The sequence below is a fragment of the Carettochelys insculpta genome, chromosome 10 (genome assembly GCF_033958435.1).
Source record: "Carettochelys insculpta isolate YL-2023 chromosome 10, ASM3395843v1, whole genome shotgun sequence".
NCBI lineage: Eukaryota > Metazoa > Chordata > Testudines > Carettochelyidae > Carettochelys > Carettochelys insculpta.
In genome coordinates, this window is record NC_134146.1 from 31,764,126 (window position 1) to 31,778,111 (window position 13,986).

Here is a 13,986-nt window from a genome sequence, read left to right on the forward strand (position 1 = left end):
CCCCTTCCTAAACTCAGGTCCCATCTTTTCCCTCCCACCCGTAGCAGGAGCTGTATAAACACTTCCACTTTATTCTTCTTTCTGGGAGATATGATATTCAGGATGTCAACATGTTAAACTCTATGGAAAGATAACCAGAGATGAGACCGAAGTATTTCTATGCTGGAACATATCAATGGATGCAAACAGTTACTGTTGATATGTAGATAACTGCTGAGGAGTTTCAGGCTATGGCTGTACTAAACAGCTGGAAGAGACTTCGTGTATACCCCAATTTCACACTTTTATTTGTTTCATTTTCCCCTCTAGCCCCTAAGGGGAAAAAAAATTGATTCTGGCACTCAAAAGTTATCATATTACATATACCCAAGATGATGTCTTTTCTTCACAATCAGAGACAATCAATCTACCTTGTTTCCCCAAAAATACCCCTTGTCAAACAAACAAATCAAGTTAAAAACATCAAGATTTCAGAGTCAAGTTCTTAAAATGGGGAAATAGTAGACTTAAGACAGATCATGAAACCTTTGTTGAGTCCCCATGTGTATATACATCATGATATAGAGTAATTAGCAGTTGAAAATTTCAAAAAAAAAAAAAAAAAAAAAAAAAATCAGATGAAGCACACACCTGGAATGGATAATTTCATGTTGGATAGCTGAAGTTCAGCAAAGTTCTAATAAATGAAAACAGGGTATTATAATGGGAAGCACTGAACAATCATAACACCTCTCCATATAATTAATCTCTTTTACATTTTATAAATGGAAGGATAATGGAGTGGAAGGATAATATTCCACCACACTGGGATCCAGGAAATTCTGGATTTATTCCAGAATTGATGCAGATCTCCTACAAAACACTGCAGACATTACTTGCCAATTACAGTCAGTGCAAAGCATCTCTGCCTTCAGTGAGAGCTGGATCAGATCCTTTAAAAACAGAGTGTCAGAGGAACTGAGCATAGACAGTTTCCACTGGAGTTTGGGATTCTACGCATTTCTGTACCTCAATTCCACTTACGCAACATGCGGATGATTCTTCCCTAACTTAAGAAGGGGATGACAAAATATATCCATTCTTAGTTGAGGGATATTCGGACACTATGGTGATGTGTACCACATAAAAATCTATAAATAAAACAAAACACTGACTGCTGAAAGTAATAGATTTTAAAACAAAAAGCAGTCAAGTAGCACTTTAAAGACTAGCAAAATAGTTTATTAGGTGAGCTTTTGTGGGACAGACCCACTTCTTCGGTCTGAAGAAGTGGATCTGTCCCATGAAAGCTCACCTAATAAACTATTTTGCTAGTCTTTAAAGTGCTACTTGACTGCTTTTTGTTTTGACAGTGTATAGACTAGCACGGCTTACTCTCTGTTACTAACAGATTTTAAGTGTGACAGTAGTAACTGATTAACACAGTAAAACGACACTATAGTACTATTTTATTTTACAAGAAGTGTGTTGTTATTAATTTGGTTAACTGTTGTCTTATAGTAGCCCCTGTGCTGCTTAAATAGTCTCGGGTAATCCAAGGTCCATTTATTTATACATGCAGTCAAGCGTGCTATCAAGAGACACATTTTCTTTTTCTCCTGCTATAAAAAGTTCAAGATGCATTCATAAAGCTTTTTGTAACCATGGGCGTTCTGCTTTCAATATTAAGGCCATAAATAAAATTATTATCTGTGTACTGTCATGTATTTGGTCTATACAGACAGAAGGTGAATATTTAAAAGTTTGATTGATGATCTAGTGGTATGCTGAAAAACACATTAGTACCATATACTGTCTAAAATTGCATAGGACTTCCATTGTTCTGTTTTCAGTGTGTATACTACCAAATAATTTATACATACAAGCTGAAGATCAAGCTATAAGAGGCAGCTGATAAAGGGTCCAACTGGACTCAGCTTCTGCTAGTTCAGAAAACAAAACAAAAAAAGGGGGAACTTTTAGTCAAAATGAGAACATTGGTAAAGTATTTTTCTTGAGTCTCAGTTTTCTGAAGTTATTAGAATAAGCCTGGAATTTCATCCAAAACGTATTTATATGCATGTGTTATCATGGTCACATTTTACTCTTTGTTCTTTCAAGCTGTGTATTTACCCCTACTATTCCTGCATGAAGCTTCAACTATATAGGACCATCCACTAGGTTTCTTTTTTGGATATCTCTATTACCAAACACCAGTGCCATGTCTACATGGGAAGCCTCTGTTGACAGATGTCACTGTCAGAAGAGATTTCCTGGCAGGACCTCTGTTGACAGATTGAGTCTACACACAAAAGCAGATGAAAAGAGCAATCTGCTCTGTTGACAGAGAGTAACCGGAGTGCCCAGCCCACTCTCAACAGAACAGCTGACTAGAAGCTCTGCAAACAGTGTTGCCCAGTGCATCAGAAGGCCTGTCTGTTGATATAAGGGCCCCAGAGCGCCTACACAGGTGTTTTGTCAACAGAACATTGTTGAGAGAGGTGTTATACCTGAACAGGGAGAAGCATAATGCTGCCAGTGGATGTGCTGGTTTTGTCGACAAACTGTCAACAAAGCACATTTTTGTGTGTAGGCGCTCCGTGTTTTTTCTCCCCCCAACACAACCCAGTTTTGCTGGGAAAAGCTGCTCGTGTAGATGTGGCCCAGAGGTCAGCAACCTTTTTGAAGTGGAGTGCTGAAATTTGACCTTTTGACCTCTATCCACAGGCTGACTGCCAGTGATACTTTTTAAAATCACTAATAGTCCTACTTACAATAGCTTCGTTAATAAATAAAGATGCAGAACTTTGCCACTTAGGTGATAGTTGGTAGCATTAACTAGTCTTCTGTTAATCCACAGGCAGCATGGCTTTCAGCAAGCTCCTGGCTGCATGTGGGAGGAGGAGCAGGGCTGAGCTCCTGCCTTATGTGCTGATGAAAATCGGCTAATACGCCACTCTTGGCACCTGTGCTGGGGGGTTGCTGACCCCTGGTTTAGGTGGTTCTTGGCAACATTAGCTGGTCTTTTGTTAATCCACGGGTGGCATGGCTTTGAGCAAGCTCCCGACTGCATGGGGGAAGAGAGATGGGGCTGAGCTCTTTCCTTGGGTGCTGATGAAAACTGGCTCATGTGCCACCCTTGGCACCCATGCCAGGGGTTGCTAACACCTGCTATACACAAATCTGATATATTAAATCATTAATTAATCCAGTCATTGATGTTTTTGGATTATCTATCATTTAGATTACCAATAACTGTTTATTACATGTAGCATTTTTGACTAATTTGTTCTTTAAAGAAATCTACTCCAGGCATGAAATTCTTCAGATTGCCATGTATTTTAGTGATATGAAGGCATTTGGTAAGAGAAAACAATTGCAGACCAATCTTAAATCATCTTTTGGTATGAAAGACAAACAGTGATACTGTATGCTATAAAGATGGCACAATTAAAAATAAAGTATTTGTTCAAACACACTGGGATTTCAAGCATTGAGCTTATTTACTTCAGCAATTTTGCAGAAAAATTAATGGTTCCTTTATATTTTTCCCCTCCTCAAACTAGAAATTAAAACTTTGTTCTGAAAAATTTCCTCAAAAATTAAGTGAATCAGAACAAGACAAAGACAATAAAAAGAAAAAAAAACGTCCCCCAGGTTGTAAAGTGAAACATGACTTCGCATGACTTGTGAAGTAACTACAGTCATATGTGAAATGCCCCAACAAATATAATAGGAATTCACGAAAACAAAACTGACTCCTTTGGACTTGTGCAATGGCCAAAATAGAATTGTTGGGGTTTTAATAATCAATTTGAATCAGTAATCAATTTAAAACCACAATTTGTTTAAAACATGCTGATAGTGACAAATAAGAAACAACATATAAATCTATCTTCTACTCCTGAGAGAAGTCTCAAAAAAATTAAAAATCTTACACCCTGTATTTTAAAATTCTGTGTATTTTATTTCTTGTAAATAAATGTGGTGGCTTCAACACAGAAGTGGGAAACACAGGTCACTGGCTTCACAGATACAGGTAACCATCCTGCAGCTCTGTCCCAGGACATAGATTTGGCAGTAAGGCTGCACCCAACCCTAATACAGCACAAGTGTCTGGCCTACCCAGAAACATCCCAGGGCCCTGTCCTCCATACTAAGCAAAGCAAGATATCATGTCTTGCATGCATGTCCAGCCACAGTCTCTGACACAAATTAGGCACGGGTCCAGGTACAGTTGGCTGTGGCTTGCTGGGGTGGGAGTCCAAGTTTCTGTAAGGTCCTCAGCGTAGTTCAAGTGCAGCAGCAGTGGGGATTGTTGGCATGAAGGTTCAAGTGCTGAAGGCTGAATGGATCTCAAGGGAGCAGGAGTTGGGATAGTTCTGAGGTGTGAGGGTGCTGGGTACAGGGGTGAAAGGGTCCAGATGCACACAGGTTGGCAGATAAGGGAGCAGCTCCACACATACTGACCTACCACTCTCTCCTCCAGGCAGCTGAGATACTGTTCCCAACCAGTAGGATCTGCAGAACTGGTGATTGTGGCAGACACAGTACACGGAGCTCCCAGCAATGCCTCTACTTAAGAGTCAAGGGAAGTCACTGTTTCCAGGAGCACCCTCCAACCTCCACATACCCAAAAGCAGAGGTCCTAGGTCACATGCCACACCTGAGCACCCATGTGACCCCCAGAAACTGCCGCTGTCCCCCCAGTTTGCCATGGGACTCCTGGGGGCTGCTGATGCCCCGAGCATCGGTGGCACCCTTGGGGGCCACCCCCACCTCCCTAAACCTGCACCCACGAATCCCATTCCCAAGATTTAGTCAGGGATACATAGTGCAAGTCACAAACAGGTCATGGGCCATGAACTTCAGTTTAATGCCAATGACCTGTCCATTACTTTTACAAAGAAGGTGTATGACTAAAATGTAGCTTTACTGATAGCCTGTACAAGTTCAGAATAATATATAGTAGAAAGAACTACAAATTCTTCAGTATAGGAGTTATGGGTAAGTAACTCCTCCTCCTCCTCCTCAATAACCGCGGGCTCAGCGCCCGTTGGTGTCTGATGCCTCTTTCACTATTTCCTTCCATCTTTCCCTATCCAGTACAGAGTGGCTTAGTTTCTGTAGGCTAGCTCCACACCAATCTACTACATCATTTATCTATTCTCTGTGAGGTCTGCCTCTCCTATTCGAACCATCCATTATGCCAAATGCTAGGGTCTTGATTTTTTGTTTGTTATTCATTCTGCAAATATGTCCAAATAGTTGTAGCTTCTGTTTTATAACCTTCTGCAGCAGGTTCCCTTTCAGCTGTATCTTCCTATATAAGTTCTCACTCCTGACCTTCTGCATCCATCCTATTCTCAGAATCTTTCTATAGCAACTGCTTTCGAATGCCAATATTCTTCTTTTCGAATCTTTTATTATCACCCGTCTCACATCTGTACAACATGTTGCTGAATACACGTTTTTGAGATGCCCAGCTTCGTTCTTAAGCTAATTGCTTTGCTTTTCCAGATCTTATCCATCGCCTTCAAACTCGCTCCTGCTTTCGCTATTCTAGTCACTATTTCCTTCTTGCAGTCTAGATCATATGTTATGTTGCTCCCCAGATATGTGAACTTCTCTACATTTTCTAGTTCAATACCATCCACACTGATCTTCCTTCCTACTGGACCCCATCAAATTCCAAAATATACTAAACAGGAACACTTATCTAGTGGACCTTCATAAAAATACTGTAGTCTCAACAATTTACACACTGGCCTTATTGACCACAAATAACTCCTTGATTTTCTGACCATTGCCCGTGATGCAAAGAAAGGCATGGAAACAACTGTTTCAGAATTTTTTGCTATTGGCAAAGAATTTCTATGCCCAAGTCTGTGCCAAGAGAACTTTTCTGCACAGCCTCTAGAGAAGCTACGCAGGATAATGTATCGGGGTCGGCAATTCAGAGTGTGTGTGTCACAACTCTAATCTTTCTGAGTAGAAGAGAGCAAAGAAGTTGCATGTGCGTGTGTTTACTGCTTGTATCTGATGTAACAGGACAGCAGAGTTGCAGATTCATGACCTGACCCTGAAAGAAGGTCAACACAAAAGACAGGCGGACCTGGGGGGCTGTAGATTGGATTTGAAGATCCAGGTTAGTGTTAAGGCTCCTGTAAGGCAGTATTCTGCAGAATAGAGACCTGGGGAGCACTTGGAATTAAACATTGAAGACCAAGGTAGAATAAGACATTGGTTTTAATATCCCCCCAGCACACATACACTTTACAGCATGGTTGAAAAAGACTCCGGAGAGAAGCTCTGGGGCCAGTAATCTGACAAAGGATCATAATGGAATAACAGCCTTGAAAGGACTCTGGACTTCATATTGATAACCAGTGTCAAAAGGAATTCTTGCTATACCAGAAAATGAAAGATATTTAAGCAACATGGTTGGAGGGACAAGTCACAATAAGAGACTACAACAGGACTAGACCAATTGTCTGCAGGAAGAGCTAAGCAACAAAAGAATTCTACGCCATGCCCAGCCACAAGGGGGTACACCTGTGGTGAATGCACTCTTACACTGAAAGTAGAACACTTAATTGACTATGACTGTCTACAGTCCACAGCAGAGCCTGGTACCACACACTGTGAAGAAATATCATCCTACTTGGCTGAAAAGATTGTGTGTGTTGGAGAAGGCTTCACAAGTTACCTGACTCCAATCCACCACACAGACTTATTTCCTTCTCTAAATTCAGTGCATTCACTACTCAATTTGTCTTGATATAAAACCTGTGACTCCAACCTATGTCCAGTCACTGAAGCGACTGTGACTAGGTGTTCCCAATTGCTACTGAAACAGCAACTGCCTCATTCAAGGATATGGTTTTCCCTTCCTCCTTCAAGCATCTGTAAATACAACAACCACTGAAGAGACCAACTGATATGTCAGAACAAGACAGCAATTGCCTAGTATTAAAACTTCTGCTCTTGAGCAAGCTCACAAAGAAACTAACCAAATAACCGGAGTGACAATCCTACACCTGATATACTGTGGGTTCAGACCTAGAATATGGGAACAGAAACACTTTTAATAGGACTGATCTCCTGCTGGTAATACATGATAAATAAACCTCCCTTCTCATGCTCATGGAACTTCCGTGAAGCACTGGATACCATTGACCATAAAATATTGCTATCCTTCGGGGATCCGGAGAGAAACATTACAAAATGCTATGAAACTTTCCTGAGCGGTCGTTCCCCAAAAGACAACAAAGAGGAACTACACCTCTGCCACCAGACTCCTCACCCATGGAGTCCCATCCAAGGATCAGTTTACTAGTCTAGTCTTGCTGAGTATCTACATCACCACTAGAAGAAGGGCAAGATGATATGGCCTTAAGTACCAGCAATACGCAGATGACATACAAGTCTACCTATACTTTTTATAACTCCCACTAAGCAGTCCCATGTTTGGATGAGATCTACTTATGGATGTAGAGCAGATGAACCTGAGTAAAGAAGAATTTAAATTAGTAAGCGTGGGAAAGCACTTGGAGTAATCTTCATTCACAATGTATTGTCATTTGGGTTCCCTCAGAGGGTTATTTTTGCTAGCACTTTGGGTGCAAGGTATGAACAGCAAAAGAGAGACAAGCACAGTCCTTCCGGAATAGGTTATTTCAGAGTAGATTTTTATTGCTGAGGAAAATTAAAGAAGTATGCTTCTGCACCAAAATACTTCTTTGATAGCTCACTGCAATCTAACGAGGGAAGATGGGGGAAAGATTTCTAGTAAAAATATCAGGAAAACCATGTTTCCCTTTTAATTACCACTGGTAGAATTCAATGCCAAAAATTTAAAAGTTCTGCACACAATTTTAAAATGCTGCAAAATTCTGCATTTTTGTTTGTCAAAATAACACTACATAGTCACACCAATTTCAAATACTTTGGTAATTTATTTCCAGTATTTATCAGCAACTGTCAGTAGCAATTCAAACAAAAAAAAATTCCTCCAGAATTAAAGAGTTAAGGAAACCTCTACAAACACCTAGACCCCCTTTCAAGGAGTTCAGCTGCACAACAAACACACACACCCTCCAGCCCAGCCATCTGCACCCTCCACTTCCTATCCCTCAGAGTCCAGCTGTGGGGCGCCCTCTAATACTCACATCTCCTATCCTCTAGACTGCAGCAACAGGCCCCCAGCCGAAATATTCACACCTCCTACATCCAATCCCCAGGTGCTTGGTTGCCTCCAGCCCAGACACTTGCAACCCCACCCACCCAGCAACCCAGAGGGAAAAACAGTCTGATTCTATAGTAACAGAGAGTAAGCCGTGCTAGTCTATACACTATCAAAACAAAAAGCAGTCAAGTAGCACTTTAAAGACTAGCAAAATAGTTTATTAGGTGAGCTTTCGTGGGACTGACAGAAGAAGTGGGTCTGTCCCACTAAAGCTCACCTAATAAACTATTTTGCTAGTCTTTAAAGTGCTACTTGACTGCTTTTTGTTTTGATAGTCTGATTCTGTGCCTCAGTCTTGTATGGAGATTCCTGCATACCACCTATTTCCTTCAGGGCATGCTGAAAACTGCAACTGCTGGGAAGTTGGGAACCATCCATCTAGTGCCCTCCTCCGTCCCTGGCAGTACCTTCTACTTGTGAGTTATGCTCTGCCAGGACCAGCAGCCCCTTAGTGGCGGCTAGCAACTCTGTAGTCCATATTTCTATGGGGGAACAGGAAATTCTGTGCAAACAAGAAAATTATTCATTTCTGCATAAATTCTGCATATGCAGTGGCACAGAATTCCCACAGGCGTACACTTAAATGCCATGGTTCTGAAATATATGTGAGGAGACCCCTACAGCTCTGCAGAGCTCCAATGAATTAAATGGAGGAGCTTCAAAGAGATATAATTGGCCAGTGTATTGCAGAACTGGGGTCAAACCTCTAAGTATTAAAAGGAATTAAAAAAAATAAATCACATAATCTAAATGTAGTTGCCATTTTGGATCAGATCCAAGGTCCATCCAGGCCAGTGTCCTGGCCCTTACAGTGACCAGAACCAGAGGCTTTATAGAAAGGTTAAGAACCCTGAAGCACACAGTTCTGAGATAACAGAGACGAGGATGAGAACAAATGGTTACAGATTGGTTTAAACTTTGAAGTATAAAGCTACTCTTTTACAAAAAATTCTGAAATATCGTTATAATTGAAAACTATTATAACTCCTGACATTCTTAATATCCAGACAAATATGGAGATATTCACATCAATTTATGATCTACAAAATGAGAACATTTTGCTCAATTAAGAATCACGTAATTTGAGCCTAAATAAAAAAAGGACGTAATTAGTATTTTTCTATCATTACACATAATTTAATCTCAGAAGCAATTATAAAAATTTACTTAGTTTTTAAATCAGTACAATTGTCCTATATTTTAATTTGATTTTATTGTACATTATCGTAGCAAATAATTTGGAATTTAAACATTTTACTGGTTATTTATAAAAAACATACATATTTTAAAGAACACTTACCATCAGAGCTGGTGAGTACAAAACTCTCAGCTTGGGATTGCTTCTTTCCACCCGCAGTTTTGGGAAACCAATGAAGATCTATGGGGTAGATATCATCAGGAAGCTTCACTACTTGATTTGTCTCACTAGTTAACAAGTTCCATTTCATGATGTAGTGATCATCACTGCATGAATACAACTCATCAGCTGTAGTCCAACCCACACAGCTAACCAATTCTTTATGTGTAATTGAATTAAGGAAATCTTGAATGTTGGTTACTGAAAGTAATCTAAGAATCTCTCTCAGTATTGCAAAAATAAAATAAGGAAAAAGTATTTAAAAATCTTTAAGTCTGGCTATGTAGAATCCAAATCTATAGGTAGAAGTTATTTTTTCTATATGTAAGATATTTACATTGCATTATTTTTGTGTCAAGAGATAGGAGAAAGTTGGAAGAAAATAAAGAGCAAATAAAGAAATTTGACAGATTCTGTGACTTTGTAACTATTGTTTCTAATTAAACTGCACATCTATTAATTACAGATCAAAGCTTATACTCCATTTAAGCAGGGGCTTGGTGTCAAAATACAGTAAGTCAAAACCATATTTGGATAGATTTTAGTTTTTATTATACCAGTACCACACAAGCAATAGAAATTACTCATTTAAGAGTAACAGGGAAGTAGTAGGGAAGCATACACCTTTGCCGTGTTATTGTTTTTTAGTCTTACCGCAGACAAATTGATACAAGAGTGCAATTATTAACTGCATGCAAAACATCTCCTTGTAACAGTCATTCGGCTAAGAGAAGAAGTGGGGACAGCACAGCCATCCTTATGACTTTTGGTGCCCTATGTAGCCTGGGGAGTGGGGCGGCAAAACTGGAGGGTGGGGCTGTGCTCAGGGCTGTGGTGGCAGGAGCTGTGGAGGCAGGAACAGGGCAGGGAGGCTACTGGAGGAAAAGACATAAGGGGGAAAGGTGCAGCCTGCTGGAGTGCAGAGCCAGAAGGCAGCACAGGGAGTGGGGGATGCAGAGCACAAGTATTGATAGGTGGAGCAGGGGGTGAGGGAATTGGAGCCTAGAACTAGGGCAGGGGGCTGAAGGTTTGAGCTGCTAGGGCCAGGAGATGGTCAAAGCAGCAGACGGGGTGCTGGAGAATTCAGCCACCAGGAGCCAGAGCTAGTGGCTAGGGGAATCAGGCTTCTGGTGCCAGGAGGCAGAGTGGGAACTGGACAGCTGAGGGACTGAGCTGCCAGGGATGGGAGGGAAAAAAGGGGCTAGGTGGGTGGGGGAGACTGGGGCTGCATGAGCAAGCACTAGGCACATGAAGCATAGGGCACTACTTAATTTGGGGTACAGTAGTGCCTTATGAAATTGTGTATTCTGTGTATGTGTAAAGATGGCCCTAGGGTAGGGGGAAAACAAACAAACAGCTTTCCTGCAATATCCTGACACTTCCCAGAAGATGCTGAATGTCCAAGATTCCAACAGAAGTTATTGAGAATACGCTGCTTGAGGTGCTCAACAACCTGCAGTACTGGGCCTTCACATTTCTGCAGAAAACAGTACAAAACTTTAAAAAAGTACTTCTCCAGAATTTGTAATGCACCTTTGCATTGTCTTTACAATCACATCACATCACACATATTTTACTAGAAAATGATAAAACACAATATTATTTTACCAAGAGTACAGTGTAAAATTAACACACTGTTTTGAGACAAAGGATATGTTTTGGTTCCTTTAAGAGTGACGTCTTCAGCCTCATTCTTTCGTAATGTCTTTGTTTTGCTTGTTCAGATAAAACATTTAAAAGAATAAAAGATGGTTTCTTCCACTGAATAGGTTACATCTGTAAAAATTTTTTAAAATGTCACGGGTAACCACCATTAAAAAGGAAAATACTACTAGCCACAATAAAATGTTTAAAATCAGTTAAAATTGTACATGTTCTGTAAAAAGTTCAGTAATACAATTTACCTGAAGTACTCATATACGTATAGGTGAGTGACAGAGGGTACATTATTGACCAAAGCAAAATAAGTCCAAGGACACGGCTGACATCTACAGGCAACAGGTTTGGTGGTAGTTCTCAACTACTGGGAGACTCTGATTGATCAATGTTCACACCACATTCCTCTTTCGTATCCTGGCCCAAGACAGGGAACCTAATGATCCAACCAGTGAACCAAATTTAGTGATGAATGCTGATCATGCGCCCCCTGAGACATGTTAAACACAAGATGACTATGACTAACTGTGGTGTCTGCATACAAATATGTATGCATACTTCCACGGGCAGGACAGAATTAAAAAAAAAAAAAAAAAAAAAAAAAAAATCAATCACTGGAATAAAATGCCAGATGGTTGAAGAAAGTGATTTAAGTCCTTCTCTCTCTGATATTATTATTATTATAGATTACATATTTTGGACCAAAGCCTCAAGTGATTTAAATTAACAGATCTATACTGATTTCGACTGGACTATGTTAATTACACTAATTCATGAGCTGGTCCAAAATATGCATATTTGTAATATGCTACCAAATATAGATTTCCTCCATGCTATGCACCTACTCAAGAAAGCTATGTTCAAAATTATGTAATGTGGAGGGACAAAACTAGTAGGAGAAAGTGTCATGGGCATCTACATTGCTCAAACTGGAATAATTAATGTGGACACACTAAACCATTTCAAGAACAACTGATAGCATTAAACAGTTCTAGTAACTGTTTTTGTTCAAAATTAGCACTCCCGTAGAGTATTCTGACATTAGACGTGAAGGTACCCTTCATAAACAGTCTGGAATCACACATTATCTTGGGAAAACATCACGCCAAATGCAAGAAAAATCAGAGAAAAAATACAAATCAGAATATAAATATAGATATTCATGCCCTGCCACTACAGGAAAAGGACAATTACAGGTGATGCTTGTAATACATCCTGAAAGTTTTCCACTGTAAGACCTTGTTTTCAGTTGCACATAACTTTTCCAAACTTTAACAATTTGGGATGAAATTTTCCATTGTAGGTTTCTTCCTCAGACTAATTTTTTAAAATAAAGTATTAAATAAAACCATACAACCATTTCCAACAAGGAAACTAAGAAGTGAATACATTATTTTACCCATTTTTTTTTTAAATTACAAACATTTTGTCCAGAAACTCTACTACAGTACAAGTTTTATTATCTACCACCTGCAGGGAACTGTGGGTGCCAGATAATCAAATGTGCCAATGCCATAGGCCAGGTAGCCAGCACTAACTGCACAGCTGGCTTTGCACCTGCCAGCACCACTGCTGCTGGCTGGGTGGCCAAGCCCGTAGCTGCCAGTCCCAGCCAAGCAAGACAGTCAGCCCCAGCAGTGGCCCCATGGAAACAGCCCCATTTGCCAGCCCCAGCCTGGCAGTCACCAGCAAAGCTGATGCTGGCTAATCAAGCATGCTGGTTATCCTAATTCTGGATAACCCAGCTTACACTGTACCTCCCTTCTTCTGGGCAAGGATTTGACATTTGGGTGGACAGAGTATTTCCCTGGTGTCAGGGGGTGACTTTTGTCATCCCCATGAAAATTTACCTGCAGCAAGAGGACATGGTCTGCCACCTAGACTGGGACAGATCCAAACCCACCCCATTGTTGGAAGAACTGGTTCACTTGTGGCAGCCCTAGTAGAAGCAGAGCTGTTGGACAGGAAGTGGGACTATGAAAGACCATCCCTCTAACTCAGGTGGGGAAGAGCTACCAGAGAAGCAGTATGTCTCTCTCTCACTCTGCTGGAGCTGACTGAGGGTTGCCAGAGGAGCAGAATGTCTCTCCCCAGATGCTGGAGCTAGCAACAGTCAGATACTGCTGCCATGCCAGAGACCAAGCAGGACTACCAGAACTGCTGGATATCAGCTACCTCGATGAGCTGCTAGAGCTGCGGCATGTGTTCTACCTGAGAGAGATGGAAGATGATCCTGGAACCCAGGTACTCCCCTACAGGGAGGACAGGAAGCAGCCCCATTGTGTTTATATATTCATAGTGGTTATTTCAAAGAAAAGGGGAAAATACATTAATAATAATAATAATGCTACATTTATTATAATTATTTTATTATTATAGTTAATCTGAGTTGTGGTGGGGAAAGATCCTCATCCCCAAACTGTTCTCCCCACACTCCCCCATCTTAAACCCCACTCTCAGAGGCTGGAGGGGCTGAGGGGGTCACACTCAGACTGGAGGGTTGGGGGAGTCTCACTCAAGAGCCGGAGGGAGTCACAGTCAAGGGCTGGGAGCGTTGGGAGGCTGGAGGAGAGTCACACTTAGGGATTGGGTATAGAAAGTCACATTCAGGGGTTGGGGGAGTTGCACTTGGGCTGGGGGGCTGGGAGAGTCACACTCAGAGGCTGGAGGGGCTGGGTGAGTCACACTCAGAGGCTGGGGTGGTCACACGAGTTGGAGAGGCTTGGAAGGTCACAGGTTGGGGGCA

At 41.1% G+C, this 13,986-nt stretch overlaps 1 protein-coding gene across 1 annotated transcript in view; it reads right to left on the reverse strand.

The window, feature by feature from the left end:
* IFT80 (intraflagellar transport 80) overlaps positions 1–13,986 on the reverse strand; it is a 139,933-nt gene that overhangs the window by 117,707 nt on the left and 8,240 nt on the right. Inside the window, exons 2-4 of the mRNA XM_075003704.1 lie at positions 11,489–11,676; positions 11,237–11,360; positions 9,528–9,746 (exon numbers count right to left, since the gene is read on the reverse strand). Of these exons, the coding sequence (XP_074859805.1) occupies positions 9,528–9,746; positions 11,237–11,276 (259 nt within the window). The 5' untranslated portion in view covers positions 11,277–11,360; positions 11,489–11,676. The remainder of the gene's footprint in view (positions 1–9,527; positions 9,747–11,236; positions 11,361–11,488; positions 11,677–13,986) is intronic.